General features: G+C 46.4%; 1 protein-coding gene and 1 long non-coding RNA gene across 2 annotated transcripts in view; one reads left to right on the plus strand and one right to left on the minus strand.

Annotated features, from left to right (window-relative positions):
* Positions 1-347: 347 nt before the first annotated feature.
* Positions 348-20,066, minus strand: part of ADRA1B (adrenoceptor alpha 1B) — a 49,806-nt gene continuing 30,087 nt past the window's right edge. Inside the window, exon 2 of the mRNA XM_045998851.1 lies at positions 348-1,017. Coding sequence (XP_045854807.1) covers positions 410-1,017 — 608 coding nt within the window. The 3' untranslated portion in view covers positions 348-409. The remainder of the gene's footprint in view (positions 1,018-20,066) is intronic.
* On the plus strand, positions 9,105-19,068 carry LOC123937968. The gene is made up of 3 exons (XR_006817644.1): positions 9,105-9,373; positions 10,635-10,770; positions 19,051-19,068. It is a non-coding gene; the product is annotated as an uncharacterized LOC123937968 (long non-coding RNA).

Raw genomic sequence — 20,066 nt, forward strand, 5'->3', positions numbered from 1 at the left:
TTGAGAGGTACGAAGTCACGAGACAAACACCGCCCCCGGTGCCTCCCGGGTGGACACTCGCTCTGCCCCCCGCGCGGGCGGCCCCACACACGCACACATGCAGACCACACGGACACCGCACAGACACACGCACGTGTACCCACGATTAAATACGTGTACAGAGGGACTCATTTGGATATGTACAGAGAGAGAGAAACGGAAATCCCGGCCGGCGTCGGGTCCTCCAGGCTCTCAGCATGCTCGGCCCAGCTCTCCACGCTGTACCTGGCACCCATGCCCCTGCCAGAAAAGCAGCTGCCCCTCTCCCCGCCCCCCTCCCCCCGTTTCCCCCGGGCCCGCGTCTCCGGGCGCCGACGCCCCTTCCCCCCTCCGCCCGCCCTCCCCCCACGATGTTTCCTCCCCCGGGGCCCTAAAACTGCCCGGGCGCCAGGGGCATGTTGGTTTTAAAGCCCGGCTGCCCGTTGGCCACGTCGGTCGCGGCCTCGCAGCCGCCGTTGCTGGCGCCGCCGTCGTCCCCGGGGCTCTCGGGTTCGGACAGGAGCTTGAAGGTGAAGAGCGGGCCCGAGTCGTGGCGGCCGCGGCGGCCGGGGGGCTCGGGCGCGGGCAGGCTCAGGAGCGCGCCGGGCGCCTTCCACTCCGGGAAGGCGCACAGCTCGACGGACGGCGGCGCGCCGCGGCCCAGGTAGCCCGGGCTCGGCGAGGCCGAGGGCAGGGTCCGCTGGCTGCCGCTCAGGCAGCTGCCACTGTCGTCCAGCGAGTCCTTGCGCGACTGCGAGCGTTCCAGCGAGCCGCCCCGCGTCCACGGCCGGTAGGTGTAGGCGCAGCCGCCCAGGCGACGGCGACGGCGGCGGCGGCGGCGACCGCTGCACTGGCACCCGAGGACGCGCACGAAGGCGCGCTTGAACTCCTTGCTGGAGCACGGGTAGATGATGGGGTTGAGGCAGCTGTTGAAGTAGCCCAGCCAGAACACCACTTTGAACACGGCGTCGGGGGGCTTCAGGGTGGAGAACAGGGAGCCTGCAGCGGGGAGGGGTGGGGTGGGCACAAGGACAGAAAGACAGACAGCAGTTCGTGAGTAGTCAGGCCCTCCTCTCCTGCGCTCCGCCTGAACGCCGCGAACGCGCGGCACTCCCGCAGCCTCATCTTTGCCTGGGCCGCCTTCTCTGCCCCGAGCGCTCGCCTTTCCATCTCTAAGGGAGCGAATCCGACATTCCTTTTTAGGGCCAATCTCCATAACTTCCGCTTCGCCCCTAAAACCTTTCCTGGGCTAGCTATCCAGCCCAGAGGTTCTCATTTCTCTTGACTTACCACCTTCTACGCCAGCGATCATCATCATCACCGGCATTTGCACAGTTCTTAGGTCGGAAGCATTGTGGTAGGCGCTCGGCTATATTATTTTGTCTTACAGAAAGGCCTTGACGCAGATGCCAATTTATTTCCATAATAGATATGAGAGGTATTAAAGACCTAAATGTGAAAGGTAAAACTTTAAAAGCAAAAGAAGACAACGTTCTTCTCTGATCTAGGGACGATCTTTTTGATCTAGCAGTGAAAGAAAAACGACACAACACCGCAAAAATAAACTACGAGGCAAGGATGGGAGAGAATATTTCCAATTTTTGAGACAGTCGAGGGATCAATATTTAGAATATAAAAGATACTCCTGCAAATCAACAAGAAAAAAAGCATTCCCAGTAGAAACGTGGGCAAAGAAAATGAACAAGCAATTTACAAAACAGGAAACCTCAGGGCTAATGAACATAGGTCAAGATGCTCAAAATATTAGGGGTTCAAATAAATTAAAATGAAAACCACAAAGAGATACAACATATCTGTTGAACCGGCAAAATCAGGAAGCTGGAGAGTGCTAAATGTAGGCAGGGTTGTGGGGACAGGGGGAGCCTTCTGCATGGCTAGTTCCGGCACAGGTTGTGAGGCCCTACTCAAGACTCTGGCCCCACTTGGTGTCATTAATTATATATAGACGACTTCTTCTTCTTCTTCTTCTTCTTCTTCTTCTTCTTCTTCTTCTTCTTCTCCTTCTTCTTCTTCTACTACTACTACTACTACTACTACTACTTCTTCTTTTTAAAAAGATTTTATCCATTTATTTGACAGAGAGAGATCACAAGTAGGCAGAGTGGCAGGCAGAGAATGGGGAAGCAGGCTCCCTGCTGAGCAGAGAGCCCGATGTGGGGCTCCATCCCAGGACCCTGAGATCATGACCTGAGCCACCCAGGTGCCCCTATATACAGACTTCTTGACCCAGCAGTTCTGCTCTAGGGCATAGATCTCAAAGAACTTTCACACAGGTCTATAAGGCGACATTCACGAGTATACTCAGAGCACTGTTGCTTATGGTGATAGAGAGTTGGACAGAACCTAGGTGTCCCTCACTGGGAATTATGGAAAAGTACAGTAGGGTAGATGCCTAGCACATGGACTGTGTCCCACTTAGAGCCCTGGACGGCATGTCCATATAGCACTAGGGAAAGATCTTAAAAAATATCATTCTTTATGAACAAATAGGAAACAGAATGAAGATTTACAGCATAACACTATTTAAGTAACACACCAAACAACCACACACATTTTACAAAAACACTTCAAATAATGTCAAACACAAAATAGTTGCCTAAGGGTGAAGGCAGAGGGAAATGGAAATAAAAGGAAATAAATCAATAAAATAAGAGAGAGGGCTTACAGTGAGGTGCTATGATGGAGAAACATGATTAACTCACCCCTCTAATTTCAGAGCCAAAAATATTTTATGGCAATATTTAATTAAAAGCAATTTCCATTTTAAATGCAAGGCAACTAGGATTGGAGCGGGTAAATGACTTGCCCCAGGATACTCAGTATGTTTGTAGTATAGCTGGGATTTAAACTAAATTCTGTTTGAATACAAAATATGTTTTTAAAAAGCTATTTACAGGGGCGCCTGGGTGGCTCAGTGGTTTAAGTCTCTGCCTTCAGCTCAGGTCATGATCTCAGGGTCCTGGCATTGAGCCCCGCATCGGGCTCTCTGCTCAGTGGGGAGCCTGTTTCTCCCTCTCTCTCTGCCTGCCTCTCTCCCTACTTGTGACCTCTCTCTCTGTCAAATAAATAAATAAAATATTAAAAAAAAAAAAAGCTATTTACAATACCCTTTGTGGAAAAATGAGAAAAATATAAAAAAAGCAAAAAGAAAAAACACATATCCCCACAATGCAAAGAAATCAAATTTGGTGCATATACCTTCAGATCTTTTTTTCTGTTGTACATACATCTTTAAATGTTTTGATAATTGCAATTATACTTTACAGACTTTCCTTCTTCCTCCCTCCTTCCCTCCCTCCCTCCCTCCCTCTTTCCCCTTCCTTCCTTCCTTTTTTTGTTATTTCAAACCATGTTCCTGGGCTCCTGGTGCAGGGCTAAGCCAGGCAAGTGTTTAAACTTAGAAAGAGGGTTATCCAGGGTTGTCTGGGTGGCTCAGTGGGTTAAGCGTCTGACTGTTGATTTCAGCTCAGGTTGTGATCTCAGGATCCGGAGATCAAGCCCCATGTTGGGCCCCATGCTCAGCACAGAGTCCGCTTGAGAGTCTCCCCTTCTCCCTCTACCCTGCCTGCTCTAAATGGAAATGGAAATGGAAATAAAAGGAAATAAATCAATAAAATAAGAGAGAGGGCTTACAATGAGGTGCTATGATGGAGAAACATGATTAACTCACCCCTCTAATTTCAGAGCCTTAAAAAAAAAATTTTTTTTTAAAGAAAGAAAGAAAGAGGGCTATCCATACCTGGATGTACTGATTCTTTTTTTTTTTTTTTTTGAGTTTATTTAAATAATCTCTGCACCCAACGTGGGGCTCAAACTCTCAACCCTGAGACAGACTGAGCCTGCCACACAATCTGTTATGCTGATTCTTTTCCCAACTCAGGGGGAAATGTGGGAGTGAGCTAGATTCTTTGTTTGGTTTAAAGGAGGCAGATGAGGGTGCCACTTCATGGTCTGATTTGTGACAAGGCCGGCACCATCAGGTTTTCATCCCACCATCCCAGATATTCCTTTGGATTAAGATGCTATATGGAAGGCATTGGCTGAAATGCACATTTGGCATGTGAACACCTAGTCCCCATGACCAGATGGATTGTCTCTGTCCATGGGGATGTTCTCGTTTCTGTCACTGAGTCTGAAAGGCTTAGGTACTGGCCTTGACAAATGCAAACCTGGAGAATAAATTTTGGGAGAAGTGGAGAGAAGGTGGAAGAGCTAGGAAACTTTGTGTATTACCTTGGAGGGTAAATGCTGATGAGCGTGTATACAGGGGGCACACCACCCTAATGAGGACACTTAGGGAGGGTCCAGGACTGGGGATGCATAGACAGTCATGCAAAAGTGAGGAGACCAAGAGTAGGAGAGCTTACTGAAAACAAACTCATAGCTGTGCTTGCCAACCCCATTGAAGATGACTGTAGAATCTAAGTGCTTAATATGGACACATCCTTAGGGACTGGCTCTTTTAAAGGGTACACAAACAACAATAATACTAGCAGCTAATATTCTTCAGAACCACTGTTTATATTGTATGTGTGCTCTGTACAGGTCTTGTGCTAAACCTTTTATACCATCAGCCCATTTAATTATCACAATAATCCTTTGATGAAGGTGCTATCATCAGTCCCATTTTATGGATTGGGACTCCAACATATAATAGTAGTAGCGATTTACATTTTTATACACTCATTCTTTTGCTCATTCATTCATTCCACAAATACTGAGTTCCTGTCAAGTGCCAGGGATGAGGCCAAGCTGCGGCGATACAGAGATGACTTGGCATGTGGCCTCTGTCCCAGGGAAGCCCACTGACAAGTGGGGAGGCAGGTGTATTAAAAGGTCATTGCAACAGAACGCACATGGCATCACGATAGCAGCATAAATGATACTCTGTCCCCCTAGACCCATGTGGCATTTCTTTCTGGTTCTACTTCATCACTACCATATTTGAAGCCCCTTATCAAGGACCAAGATGGCTGGATCTTTGCCCTTTATTTTCTTACAAAGTATTCTTCAAGTACTATAGCTCTGAGAAGTATTCAGCCAAAAGTAAGGGGACGATGCTGACTTTTTTCATAGCATTTATTTATAGCCACATTGTGAGTTTGGGCTCCCTGAGCTACTTGTTTCTCTGAGAAGAAGGTCATTCTCTGCCTTCCATTCTTTGCCTGCTTCTGTCACCCTTCTGCCAATGTAGGCAATGCGATCCTGTGGCTTGAACACAGGATATGGGATCACTCAAACCTAGTTTTGAATTCCTTTTTTGGTGTACTGGCTGTTTGATTTTAGAAAAGTTAATTGTCCCTCTCAGACTCCATTTTCTCATCAATAAATTGGGCATAGTATCTGTTCCATAGGGTTATTTTGATCACATAAAAATACCCATGTAACGTACTTGACACAGGGATAATAAATCATAAATAGTGGCCATTTTCCAAAAATACTTTATATCCTGGCCCAGTCAGGAGCCTTCTCCAGGAACTCTGCTCTGATGAACCCCTCCCAGCTCACACTGACTTCTTTCTCCTGTATTCCTCAGAAGGTATACAGTCACATCTTATTCTGTTATTTTACTGTTTGCCTGTTCAAGTTGTAAAGCCATCCCAGGGCTGGCTGAGTCCTTGCTCACCACTCAGACTTGAAATTCCTTCTTGGCAAGAACTACCTCTTTAATTCTTTTCTTTCCCTCTCCAGATTTGTATATTCTTATTACAAAAATAACAGATGGAGGGTTGAATAGAGGGAGTACACAGGATTTTTAGGGCAGTGAAACTCTTTTGCATGGTGTTACGATGGTGGATATATGTCATTATACTTTGTCCAAGTCCACAGCACGCATAACACCGAGAGTGGAGCCCTAATCTAAGCTACAGACTTTGGGCGACAATGATGTGTCAGCAAAGTTCATCCACTGTAACAAAGGTACCACTCTGGCACGGGCTGGTGATGATGGCAGAGGCTGTGCGTGTGTGGGAGCACTGGGCATATGGGAAATCTCAGTACCTTCCTGTCAATTTGGGTGTGAATATAAAACTGCTCTAAAAAATAGTCTATTAAAAAAAAGGTCTCACTTGGAACCCCTGGCTGGCTCAGTAGGTAGAACATGTGATTGTTGATCTCAGAGTTGTAAGTTTGAGCCCCACCTTGGTGTAGAGATTACTTAAAATAAAATATTTTAAAAAACACAGAAACCACCTCACTTATTAAAATAAAAAGTGATATGTACTGATTTAAAAAAAATTACATTACGAAAAAAATTCTATATAATATAAATTGGAAACTCTTCTCCATTCAGATAGAGGGCCAGAATTCAGTTTTATTTTTATCCTTTTAGATTTTTTTTTTTAATGGGGGTGATACATGTATTGCATGCCCACCCTGAGCAAACCCTTGGTGACTTCTGATAGGGAGTCTGTTTCCTTATTAGAACTGGACTCGTTAGGATAGAATCCAGGCTCTCTCCCCAGCAGCCAAGTGACCTTGGGCAGGTTTCACAGTGTCCCTAAGCCTTAGTTTTCTCAGCAGTAAAATGGGGCTAGTAATGATGGTACCATGCCTCTGGGTTATTTTGAGAATTAAGAAGATAAAACATATAAGGTGCTTATTAGCACTCAGGGTACCAGGAGCCTGCCATCCAATCAACCTTGCATTAAGGCTAATTAACAAAATAATTCTTTTTTTTAAAGATTGATTTATTTATTTTAGAGAAGGAGAGAGAGAGAGAGAGAGCATAAGCAGGAGGGACAGAGAGAGGGAGAGAGAATCTGATGGAGTCTCCACACTTAGAGCAGAGCTGGACTCAGGGCTCAGTCTCATGACCTTGAGATCACGACCTGAGCTGAAACCAAAAGTCCGATGCTTAACTGACTGCACCACCCAAGCACCCCCACCAAATAATTCTTATTCTTGTCAATCACTGATTAGGCTGGAAATCTAATTACAGGAAATCTCCAGGTGGGTCCTATGTCTGGTAACTCGGTGTATCATTCTGAGTAAAGCTTTCCCTTTCTGGACCCCACTTTCCCTCCTTCAGTTGACTGATTTGATCCGGGTTCTCCCCAGCTTTAAACTTCAGTTTCCAGGAAGCCTGAGATAGAAGCCCTGCCCATCCTGGCTGGGACGCACCCTCTTCTCTAGACCCACCACAGAGGGGCAGTGTGTGTCAAGGCCCGGACCAGCGGCCTCTCGGATTCCAGGCGTGTTTCTGCCCCTTCTCTCCACCCCTCCCCCCAGCTGCACAGAATCGCCTGGGCTGAGGGGTCTTGTTTGCTACAGTGGCTGGTCCGGATGTGGCCAAGAAGCCGTAGTTAATTAGGGAAGGTGCTGAGCCTTTTTGGTGTGAAAGAGGATCAGTGACAGGGATCTTTTCTCCTGGGCACCCAAACAGACCTCTGGGGGGGCCCAAAAAGCCTTGAGGAGAGGGAAGCAAATATCAACAGGAAATGCGGGTTCCCGGAAGCCTGCTCTCTCCACTTTAGGTCAGGGCGGCGTCAGCAGCTCATGGTGCTTGTCCTTGAGGCTGGCTCCACTTCTCTTGCTCATGAAATGCTGGGAGGCTCCTTGCCCTGTATCTTACAATCCTGGCTTGACAGGGCTGGGACACCTTCCTTAATAGAAGCTCAGTGAGATAAGGGTCTTGTTGGAGGTCCCTCAGCTGGTGACTAGCAGCTGCCAAAACATGTTCAAGCATCATTTGATTCAACAAACACAGATTGAGGCACTGTAGGTCAGTGGTTAAGGACCTGTTCAGCTGTCACAGGTAGGAAGATCTGGGTTCAAGTGCAAACGCTGGCTTCCCAGCTGTGTGACCTTGGAGAAGCTACTTGTGCTCAGTGAGGCTCAGGTTCCTGAAGAATGGGGACAGTGACAGTTCTTTTCTGTGCGGAGGAGATGAAGTTAGGCTTGGCAAGTGCCAGACATGTCAAAAGCACCCAATAAGTACAGCTATTCTGATGGTTTCAAACGCAGCCACTGTTACTACTGCCCATGCTGCTGTTAAGGCAGCATTACTGCTGCGAAGATGAGGGATGTGGCAACGAGCACAGGATCTGCTGTGCGGAGCGGGTGTGGGGACTCCCACCCTACTGCTCGGGCCCACACAGGCCCAAAGAGGGGGACCCTGTCGTTCTCAAACGTGCTCAAATTGTTCACTTGTTTTACTGGGGGAAGACTCTGTCTCAAGTCTGGGGCTCCCTCAGCACTCGTTACTTCATGCTTTTCTTTAGATCAGCTCACTTTTGGTGTCTAAACTAAAAATTTTTTAGGAAGCTTTCTGGCACTATTTTTAAATCGGCACCACTTGTTATAAATAGAATGTCATAGTAGAGAAAAATAAGATGAAAAAAAATGATATTAGTATCTCTGGATTGTTCCAGACAGCGGTGGGCCTGAGGCCCTCTTTTTTTCCAAAAGGAAGATTAGCTGGGATTGTGGGGTATTAACTACTTGCTAAACGAAGACAAATTCCACTTTGAGGAGCTCAAGGGATTGAAGGAAAAGTGAATAGGGAAAATTTTTCTCACGGGAGAACCCAGCCCGGGGCACGTGGTAGCTGCTGAGTAAATATTTGCTCAATGACGGACTGATGGACCGAGTGTGTGATTCAGTTTCTTGTGCCATCTCTGTTATTTCGAGCTATCCTGCGCACCGGCTCACATCCAGAGTGAATTTGAGCAGCAGTCTAGAATCAGCCCCGGGAAATGCTGCGGCTCTACTTGGATGCCTCCTGGTGGCCTCCTACTGAGCCCTTTTAAGCAGATCCAGTGGGACAACTAGTCGTTGGAACATTTCTAGTGGGTGGGAAGTGTAGGAGGTGGACCTGGAGGAGAGGGGAACAGAGAGCCCAGCAGAAGGTGCCGTGAGCCCGCCTGCCCACGCCACTTGGGTTTTGCCTGCCTGAGGGCAAGGGCGATTTAGAGGGACTGGGAAGTGTAAGGCTCAAAAGCCAAGGCTGAGCAGGATCAGCTCAGGGAGAAGTATTTTTTGGCTGGATGTGGTCCCAGTGGGTCACCCTTAAAATGCCACTCAGCCAATCAGAGCAGTGAACACAAGGTCTCAACCATCTGTGAGCCTCCAGTCTTCAAAAGCACAGGGTGCATTTGTGGAATAGTAGCTACCATTTGACAAGCTCTTACTCTGTGCCAATCACTGGGTAAATGCTTAACCTTCGTTTGCTTTCTTTCAACCACCAGGGTTCCCTGCCAGCCCAGCACGGCTCTGCCGGGAGCAGCGTTAGGGGCACCATTCCACTCGGTAGTCTACAGCACTTTTAGGCGACTTTGGCCAACCTGCAGGTGCCCCCTGAAGGCCATGACCATTGCACTCAGGGGAACGGAAGGTAAGTCCCTGCATGTCACAGAGTCCGTGGGTGATGGAGTTAGAATTTGAACTCAAGCCGCCTTCAGTCACCACCAGTATAGTACACGGGGATACAAGATGTGCATGTGGATGTGGAGAGGTCAACAGTGTTTATCCTTGGCTGGTAGACTCATGGGCGAATTTTCCCTCGGTGTGCTTTTCGGTGTTTTCCAAAATTTTCTCCACGAACATGAATTACTTTTGTAATTGGGAAAAAAATCCAATAAACATTACTCAAAAAATAAGAAGTAAAAAGATACTGTGTTTATTGGGTCCTTGTTATATGTCAGCCAACTTTCCTAGACTCTATTTCATTGAATTCTCACAACAGCCTATGAGCCAAGTGGGATTATCCCTACTTTACAGAGAAGAACTGGAGATACAAGTGGAGATGGCACCTGTCCAAGGTCCCGCACAGGTAACAGGAAGGAAGAGGTGTGAAATGAGATCTTTTGTTAACAGCCCAGGAGCCTCCTCTGTTAGTTCCTGGGGTGGCCATGGGCACCCTGTCCTTATCCCCTTCCTGCAGGGTAGAAAAGGGGATCCTTTTTTATTCTTATGTATTCCTACATCTATAGGCCTTCATTAAACTTTGGCTGGAGGAATGACCAACAGGTAGCCTTGGAGATGCCCCAGTGCATTGGGACCTAATGCAGCGTGTACCGGGTCCCCCATGGGCTGGATGGCTTGTAACATCACCCCCAGGCACTGACATTCTGAGACTCTAGTATTATAGATTTGACTTATTTGCCAGCGTCTGACAAGCTCATGACCTCAGGGGAGCCAGTGGGTGATAAAACCATTCTGATCAGCTTGTAAATCGAGTGGAACGCCTTTTCAAGGCTCTCCTTAGGAGCATTTAGCTACACCTACAGCCAAGCCAAGTCTCCCCAGCTGAAACAGTTTGGCGCAATAAAAGCTCACAAATTTGAAATAGTTGCTAATTGTTTCAGCACCAGTTTTATAAAGGAGGTTTCCTTGGATTTGAAAATTCCCTTTGAGGTTTTCCATTTTCATTTGCCACTTAACTCTGGAACAAGATCATAAAGTTGTCCAACAAATACAATATCTTTGGGGCCAACAGACTCACGCTAAGTTTTCAAGCAAATGAGGTGAACAGTAATAGTCACCTGAGCCACTATTTACAATGACCTAGGAGCCAGTTATTAGGTACTATGTTTACACACATGTGCTCATGCAATCCTTCCCCAGCCTTACTGTTACTGTATCTCATTTTACAGATGAAGCAACTGAGGTTTAAGAGATGAACAAAGTCACATGTCTAGTAAGGATTAAAATCCAACTCCGGAGTCTGAGTTCTCACTCATTATTTAAGAATGAGAAAAAGAAGCTTCTATTCATTTCCTTAAGCACCAGGTAATTCCTCCCTCAACCGGGAACAATCTCTCTCTTTGCTCAATTGTCAAGGCACTTTATCTGAACCCAGAAATGCGGCATTTATCACTTTCTACCTTGAATTACAGCTGCTGAGGGCTATGCCTCATCTCTTCTTTTTTTTTTTTTTTAATTTATTTATTTGACAGACAGAGATCACAGGTAGGCAGAGAGGCAGGCAGAGAAAGAGGAAGGGAAGCAGGCTCCCTGCCGAGCAGAGAGCCCGATGCAGGGCTCGATCCCAGGACCCTGGGATCATGACCTGAGCCGAAGGCAGAGGCTTTAACCCACTGAGCCACGCAGGCGCCCCTATGCCTCATCTCTTCTGATTAGACTGTGAGCTTCTAGAAAAGAGAGTTCATGTCTGATTTTTCTCTTTCCCAAGGGCCTAGCACAATGACTGACACATGATAGGCACTCAGCCAACATGTGTTACAGGAATGATATTAGTAATATGAATAATGCAATGGAAATATGTTAGCCCCTGGCTACTCAAAGTGAGGTTCATGGATAAACAACCCCATGTCACCTGGGTGCATGTTAGAAATGCAGAACCTCAGTGATCCAGTGAATCAGGATCGATTTTTTAACCAAGTCCTGAAGTGAAAAGCACTGCTTTAGCTCATGTTACATTTTATTTTTAAAATTGTTTTCCTGGGTATCTTGGGATTTATGCATGAGCAGCGGCTGGGCTGAGAGCCACCTCGCCATGAGGTCGACACTCTTGCCCCAAACCCTGCAGCAGCTCCTATAGTTTATAGGATAAAGTTCAAACTGCTGAGGCTGGAATTAAGGACCTTCTCAACTTGGCTGCAGTGGACTGAATCGTCACAACATGAGTTGACTTTTCTGGCTCCTTTCCCTTTATTCAAGCTGTCCATTGGTCTGAGATGCCTTTCGCTCTCCCCTCCTCCTCTCCATCCTTTCCACGCCTGGCTCAGATTCCTTCTACACACGACCACAGCCCACACTGCATGGCTTCCTCGGACGTGCAGAAGCAAGAGGGGGGAATAAGCCGTCCATGAAGTCCTGCTAAGATCCCGGTGACCCACATATCTTACGTAATTTCACCCTCACAACAGACAGGAGGAGAGGGGGTTCTCTAATTCTCCATTCTCTGTGACAGATATGGAAATTGAATCTCCAAGGGAACGGAACTCACCCAAGGTCACACAGCTATTAAATGGCAAAGCTGGGATTCAGACCCAAATCTGTCTGGTCCAAAGCTGGGTATTGCCTCTGAACTCTTAGAACACCTCTGGGATGGGGGAAGTCTAGAATTGTTTGCTTGTTATTTGTCACGGTGACTTTACATCTATTGTATCTGGCCATTAAGATGGCCAGGATCGGGGCGCCTGGGTGGCTCAGTGGACTAAGCCACTGCCTTCGGCTCAGGTCATGATCTCAGGGTCCTGGGATCGAGCCCCGCATCGGGCTCTCTGCTCTGCAGGGAGACTACTTCCTCCTCTCTCTCTGCCTGCCTCTCTGCCTACTTGTGACCTCTCTCTCTGTCAAATAAATAAATAAAATCTTAAAAAAAAAAAAAAAAAAAAGATGGCCAGGATCTAGAAACCAAGAGTTTTATGTCACTCCACTCCAGCGGTTCTTAACCTGCTAATGCCGGTTATGCAGCTAACTTCTCACGATCTAATTTGAGGGGCTCACAGGACCCACTGAGTCCCATCCATGGGTACCCAGGAGGTGTGCCATCACCAGATTAACAGTCTTTGCTATTCACTGCAGATTCCTATCATAACAATTGCTGGACTTTAGCTGAGGGTCTCTTTCCCTTATTTACAAGATCCTCAAGGCCAGGGTCTGTCTTACTCATCTTGGTTTCTCTGGCACCTAACACGGTACTTGCCTTATAGTGAGTGTGTAAAAACATTTGTTGAGCATATAACCTCCTCTTCCTGTGCCTAGGTCAGCTTTAGATTCAAAGGAGGTGCTGAGTAAATGATTGTTGAGTGATTCCTTTGCTTATACCATCCTTCCTTCCTTCTCTTTCTTCCTTTAAGTGGTAACCACATGCCAACACCCAGTTCAGTTCCTACCTCCTTCCTGGAAACTTACCCAACTGCTGCAGGCCTCCTCTTTATTTCCCGCCAGAACAGAGTCTGCAGCACATAGATTAATATGGGATGACAATCTTAAAGGATGAGCCCCTTGTCTCCTTAGGCAGCGTCAAAGCTTTTTGAAGAGGGGTCTTTGTCCTACATTTTAAGCTCAGAACTGGGCATGCAGTCAGTACATCAATCACCCACTGATTAACGGATTGGCACATTTCATCTCCCAGGAGGGAGGCTACTTCCCGGTGTAGCCCCAGAGTCAAGAGCAGATGGGATGGACTGGTTTCCACAGCACTTAAAGACCCATCTCTGATACCATTATGAACACCGAATGTGTTCCATGCTTTGACCTCACTGGAAATAGCAATTTCCCTGAAGAACGCTTTTAGAAACTGCATATCAGTGGGACCTGTTTGAAAGAAGCTGTAAAACTTTATAAAAGGCCATAAAAGGAGACATGTATAAATGGAGAGACATAGCTTGCTTTAGTACAGGAAGTCTCTATTCAAGAGAACTTTAGTTCTCTCCAAGTTAATCTGTAAATTCTAGAAAACCTCATTAAAATGCCAAGAGGAGGGGCACCTGTGTGGCTCAGTTGTTAAGCATCTGCCTTCAGCTCAGGTCATGATCCTAGGGTCCTGAGATTGGGCCCTGCATCAGGGGTCCTGCCCTGTGGGAAGCCTGCTTCTCCCTCTCCCACTCCCCCTGTTTGTGTTCCCTCTCTTGCTGTGTCTGGCTCTGTCAAATAAATAAAAACAAAACAAAACAAAACAAAACCAAGAGAAGGGTTTGTTTGTTTGTTTGTTTTTGTTTTGTTTTTTTGAGGGGGAGGGAGTACAAAATGATCCAGATATAGAAGAATAGGGAATGTGGAAGAATAACCATGAAAAAAATAGCCAGGTCAATTGAAAGAAATAAAGAATGGTGATATTGAAAAGATGTGTAAACCTATTCCCACAGATATTAAAACATTTCATAAAATCACAGTAAGTAAAAAAAATACCAGGGGTGCCTGTGGCTCAGTCATTTCAGTGCCTGGCTTTGGCTTAGGTCCTGATCTCAGGGTCCTGGGGTGGAGTCCGAATCCAATCAGCTCTCTGCTCAGCGGGGAGTCAGGTTCTAGCTTTCCTCTGTCCCTCCCCCAGCTCATGCTCTCTCTTTCTCTCAAATAAAATCTTTAAAAAAATTACCAGAGCAGGAAGTGAAAGAAAAGGCAGATAGATTAATGAAATTATATAGTTTAGAAAGAGAGCCAAATATCTATGAGAATTTTATGTGCCATTTCAATGTTTATGGGAAAGAAAAGATGATTCTCTAGGCAGTTTTGGGACACCAGGCTGGCTAGTTAGAAACAAATAAAACTGGATCCCGACTTTATTTATTTATTTATTTATTTAAAGATTTTATTTATTAATTTGACAGAGAGAGAGAGCACAACTAGGCAGAGAGACAGGCAGAGAGAGAGGGGGAAGCAGGCTCCCTGCCGAACAGAGAGCCCGACTGTGGAGCTTGATCCCAGGACCCCAAGATCATGACCTGAGCTGAAGGCAGAGGCTCAACCCACTGAGCCACCCAGGTGCCCCCCGACTTAATTTCTTTTTTTTTTTTCACCATTTCTGATTTTTTTTTTATTTGTTTATTTACAGCATAACAGTGTTCATTGTTTTGGCATCACACCTAGTGCTCCATGCAGTACGTGCCCTCCCTATTACCCACCACCTGGTTCCTCAACCTCCCACCCCCCCCGCCCCTTCAAAACCCTCTGGTTGTTTTTCAGTCGACTTAATTTCTTAATTAAAATAAACCCAGAAGCATCCAAGATTTTAAGTGTAAGAATTATTAAAATATTAGAAGGTGTAAGTGAATATTTTTATAATTTTGAAATAGGAAAGAACTTTTTAAGCATGACAAAAGTTGTAAAGAACTTTACATGACAAAAGCATGTAAAGAAGAGCATTGATGAGTTTACTTAGACATTTCAATAAAGTTACAAACTTTGAAAACAAAGTTAAAGGAAGAATTGAGAGAAATATTTGTAATTGAAGCAGTAGTAAAAGGAGTAATATTTCCAAGACACAAAGCTCTCTTTCAATTCAATCTCAGAAAAAATAACTCCTAGAAAACAAAGCAAATCACTATGGGTATGCAAATAATAAAAATTAGTGCAACAGACAGCAAGTAAATTAGTGAAAACATAGTAAAATTCCTTTACAAAATAAATAATGTAAATTAAACAGAAGCAAAATATTTCAGGTCTATTAGTTTAGGATATATTAAAATATTGCTTATGGTCAATATGGCAAAGGTGTGGGAAAACAGACAATTTTGTATATTCTGGGTGGGAGTGTAGATTTTGGGAGGAAAATTGGCATTATCTAAAAAAACTAAAATGAGCATAGCTTTTGATCTAAGTACTCCATGTCCAGAAATTTAGCTTAGAGAAGAACTCTTAAAAGAGAGGAGAGATAAAAGTACAAGGAACTGCTGTAATATTCCCTCCAAATAGGAAATTACCTAAATTTCTAACAATAGGGTGTTGTGAAATGAGCCGTGTATCATCACACGATGAAAAATCACAGATTATTAAAATGGTGAGCCAAGTCTACAGGGAATGCTGTCCATGACAGAATTAGCCAGAAAGAAGCAAATCTCGGGGAACAATGCCTTCTATGATCTACTTTTTACAAAGAAACTCTGTGTGTGTGATTGCGTGCGAGTGTGTGTGTGTATGTGATGAGTGTGCATTAGCACGTCCACAGAAAAGGCAATCTGGGTGAATATACACCAAATTGTTCTCAGTGGTTATTCCTGAAGGATGGGTTTATGGGAAGACTTTCACTTTGTATTTAGAATTATTTGTGCAATGAACAAACATTGCTTTTGTCATGAAAGAGAGACAGTAAGAGAGAAGTGGAAAGGGAAGGGAGGCAGAGAGGGAGGGGAAGGGAGAGAAATTTTGAGCAGAGAGCCAGAAAAGGGCCAAAGTACACGGTAAGTAGCTGGCAGCTCATTTCCTTTCCGGGCTCCCATTTCTTCACGTCATGCAACCAGCGGGCTCCCAGGCCCCCTCCTTCTCAGATTCTAAGCTTTGTGTCACTTGGTTTTAGAGGTGGAATGAAAATGAGGGGGAAATGTACAGACATACACCTGCAGCTAGAGCGTCTCAGCCCAGAACAAACAGGCCTTGCATACTTGCTCCTTCCTTCCGAGGCACACGGGAGCCAGCCGCGTGGCGGAGAGGCTCGGTGTGTTTGGATAAAAGGCTCCGTGAGAGAACAGGGACAATGACTAGCCTTGGGGAATCAGACGGTGAAATGGCGAGATTGGGCCACTTAGGCCATTAGACTCCGAGGCCTTTCATCCCTTCCTTCAGCAGCTGTCTGCCGACTTCCCTGCCTTCCTCTCTCTGACTCATCCTTCTGTTCTGTCCTTTGGCTGGTGGTAATCAAAACCGTTCCCTATTTCCAAACTGGTCTACAGGCTCAGGTTGGACCTGGGACCCACGGACAGCACTGTGTCTCTTTTCCACTTGCATGGTCTGGTCTGGGACCTGCTCTTCCCTGCTTCTCAACCACAGAGAGCGTGACTGTTCTACACTGCTGTCTCTAGGCGGCCCTGTCTTTTCTCCAGAGCCCTCTCCTGCCTTGGTGCATCTCGAGAGCTAGGCACATTGCTGGCCTCGTGAATACTGTGTAATAAAACGATTAGTCTTTGCTGCTGAATGCATTCACTCTCCGGATTTTTGCAAAAGGGGACTTCATCTTGCTTCTCAATCTCGGTTCAGAGGCATGCCACAGAATGACCCAGAAATTCCAGCCCTTTTTCAGAATTCAAAGGCTCCTTACTGCTAGGAAACTTTCCAGGTAGAAGTGCCTGAAGGACGGAGAGCTGGTTGGGTTTGCTGAGGCCACGTGGGAATGTTTTCTGGGAATTCCCATGAAGACGGGACCGATGGGTTCAATATTTACAGCTTGTGCTGTTTATATATGTGTAGCCTTGATGTCACCTGGGAGCGTTCCTGCCCCTTGAAAGTGAGGTGGGATTATCATGAGTGTCCCTTTTCCTTAACCTTGTCAAGTACTCAGAATCCTCCCTCAAAGTTTCTGGGGGTGGGGGCTAACTTCATTCCTATCTCTCCTGCTTCTTGGGCCAAGCATTTGAACCACTCTTTAATGCTGGGCTCCCTGCTCCTCTCCTTGCCTCTCCTGTCCCAACTCTTCTCCTCCCAGATTGCTCCAAGAGTTCCAGAATACTTGCTTTTTCTTTTCTTTCCTTTCGTTCTTAAGGTGAACATTTCTCTTCTCTCTTCTAGTTGTTTTGACATTGGCTTTGTGGAGGGCAGCGCGGAGGGGACAGTTGGGGATGGTGATTGAGGGAGATGGGTTTAATTTTCCACACTTAGCTCTAATTAAGATATTTCCCAAAGACAGTTCCTTTCTTCACAGAAAATCTAGATTTTCAGAAAATACAGTTTTCTCCATCTCTTCCCGTGTAAATAAACGCTCTGTTCCGCTTGATGTAAATTTGCAGATTGTTGCCCCTGCTTTTCTCCACTTCATAGCAAGTCATTCCTGAGCACTTCTTCGGTGCCTGGAACTGGCTGAGAATTTAATCCAGGAGATTAACATTGACTGGGGAAGCAGGAAGATTTCAATGATGATTTTATTCAGACCCCCCAAGCCACGAGGTGCCCATTTTAGGGATGAAAAACTATGGCTTTGAGTGATTTAGGAAATCCTCAAGATTACAGAGTGATGGAGACAGGATTCAGTTCCAGGCCTGACACAGAGCAACTGATCTCTCTGCTACCTCGAGGCCGATTCCCACAGACCAGAGACTCGTTATTTCCCTGGAACGTTCAGTGTGAGGGTGCCTGGAAGGAAACCAGGAGGTGCAGGTTGCGTGTAGGCATGGAGAGATGTGTGTGGGCGATGGTTCAGGAAGGAGGTGTGATTTGACTTTGTTACTTTCAGAGAGCTTTTCTGCAAAGAACAATTCCCTCCTCACACATTTTGAGCAGCCAGAAACTGGAAGAGTTGAGTCCCCTTTGTGGGAGGGGTGCACTGAGGTTGCAAAGGCAATGAAGTAAGTGTGTTTTAGAGAGCCTGTAGCGGTATTTTTGGTCCTTGAGAGGAGGCCCGACTTCCTGCCCAGCGTCCTGATCATAAGGAAGGTGGAGAAGTCATGCTGACTCTCACAACAGAAATGGACTCAGTCTTTATGATAGTTCCAAAGAAAAGAAAGAAGAGGGTGGTGATCCGAATTTAACCACAACAAGGACAACAGCAGGTTCCACCTGGTGAGATCTTAGAGGTTGCAAGCTCCGTAGCTAATCCCTGATGTGCATTATTTCATTCAGGATCCGAACAGTTCAAGGGAGCAGGTACAGCTGCTGTCCCCATGTGACAGGTGTTGAAATTGAGGGTTGGAAGAGAAGTCATTCACTCTCAGTCCCAGAGCTCTGCGATAGTAAAGTTTTTTTGCAACCCAGGAGTTTTTGTTCCCCTCTCATCTGCTGTTTTGACTTTGTGAGGCAGGCCACTAAGGAGCCGAGGACTAAAAGAACATTTTAAAAAGTGGAGCAGATTCCGTAGGGGAGTGGGGCGTGCAGGGGGAGACAGAAGAGCCATGTTTGGGTGTGAATAGACTGGTTTTCAGATGACTCATCTTCGCTGCCAAATCCAGGAGGAACTGTAATTATTTAGAATTGAAAAGTCATCCTTCTGCCATCTCCTGGCTTCTTAAAAAGTAAGTCAGCCCCAGGGGCCCATGAAGGTAGGGGGAGAAGGGGTATTTAAACCACAGATTCTTCCATCCTCTGCAGAGGGGCAATGCCAAGAGCAAAAGCAAGAGATTAGGGCAACGTTTTCATAGGTTTGGGGAAAAATAAGTAGAGCTCAAAAGATGGAATGAAGCCGTAAAAAAGGCAGAACAGCCCCTTTCCCCATCGCATCTTTGCCATTTTTCTGACAAAGATGTGGCAGTCTTGTGCAAAGTGAGACCCCAAAGCTGGCCATGGCTGGGTGGCAAAGCCAGGGCAGTTCAGGTTCTAGGTTGAGAGGCTGCCTGCATATCTCACCGTGGTTTGGCACCCAACCTGTCCATCCAGATGGAGCTAAATTTTCCATGGGGTCACCCAAAAGGGCAATTCACTTAAGGGTGCTAATTCCTCTATCCACCTCCTTCCCTCCAGGCTGCGACAGCATGTTCCCTCCCAATTCTGAAGATGTCACTGAACCTCAATGGATCATTATGAAAAAGGGTCCATTACTTCCAGAAGCAGGTGTTCTGGCCAAGGAACACTCCCAGAAAAGCCTGCCTGGCAAAGCGGCATTTCCAGCAGATGGACAGGCGAGGCCCTGGCCTTCATGTCCCCTCCCATCTTGTCTTCATCCACTGCTTGTGATGGGAGCCAGTGGGTAGAGTTGGTGGAGGTTTGACTGATCTGGGACGAGGTTCTCCAAACCATAAAGGAACAGATGTGGGGGGAGATCATGACAAACGGCAGCCTATGAAGGAGAAGCCCATTTGGCAGCAGGGTCCCTTGCTTGTTCTTTGGAGGCCGCCGAAGTGCCTGGTGGAGGCCAGCTGGGGCTGGCCTGCCCATCTGCTCTGAGCTCTTGCTGCTTCGCTGGAGGACAGCTGACTTCAGGAGGGAGTCTTGACCTGGGGACCTGCCTCTGCCCCACCGTGGCGAATTGTCGTGCCTGGACAGCTTACTGCCGCCCCTTCTGATCTGGCTCTGTATGCCACAGGATTGTTAAAAGGAACAAGTGGTCAGCCAGCATTTGACTGGACCTTTTTGCCTGGGGTTAATTTTAGTTTTGGTGTTCTTGGTGTATCAGTCCACTAGGAAGCACAGCCGTTCATAAAGGTGTTTGTGACTCTCTGTCAGATAAGTGGTTATTTGTTGGGCACGTGTGCATTTTCTGTGTAGCTGCTTCTAAATTCTGTCAGATTCTCAAAGGGTTCCATGAACCAAAAAAAAAAAAAAAAGGATAAGAACCCTTGATTTAAAGAAAATCGATGTCTACATCAGGAAATGGGTTGCATGCGTGCTCTGAAGAGTGCAGATCAGCTACAGGGAGGCTGGGCTGCATGTCTCTAATGAACAGTGAAAGTTAATACTGCCCTGTGTTGGTGACGAGGCCAGTGGATGGGTGTTTAGATTCTGACGGTGGGAGCATTAACTGGGATGTGCCTGCTGGA

The sequence above is a fragment of the Meles meles genome, chromosome 3 (assembly GCF_922984935.1).
Source record: "Meles meles chromosome 3, mMelMel3.1 paternal haplotype, whole genome shotgun sequence".
In the NCBI taxonomy this organism is placed as follows: Eukaryota; Metazoa; Chordata; class Mammalia; order Carnivora; family Mustelidae; genus Meles; species Meles meles.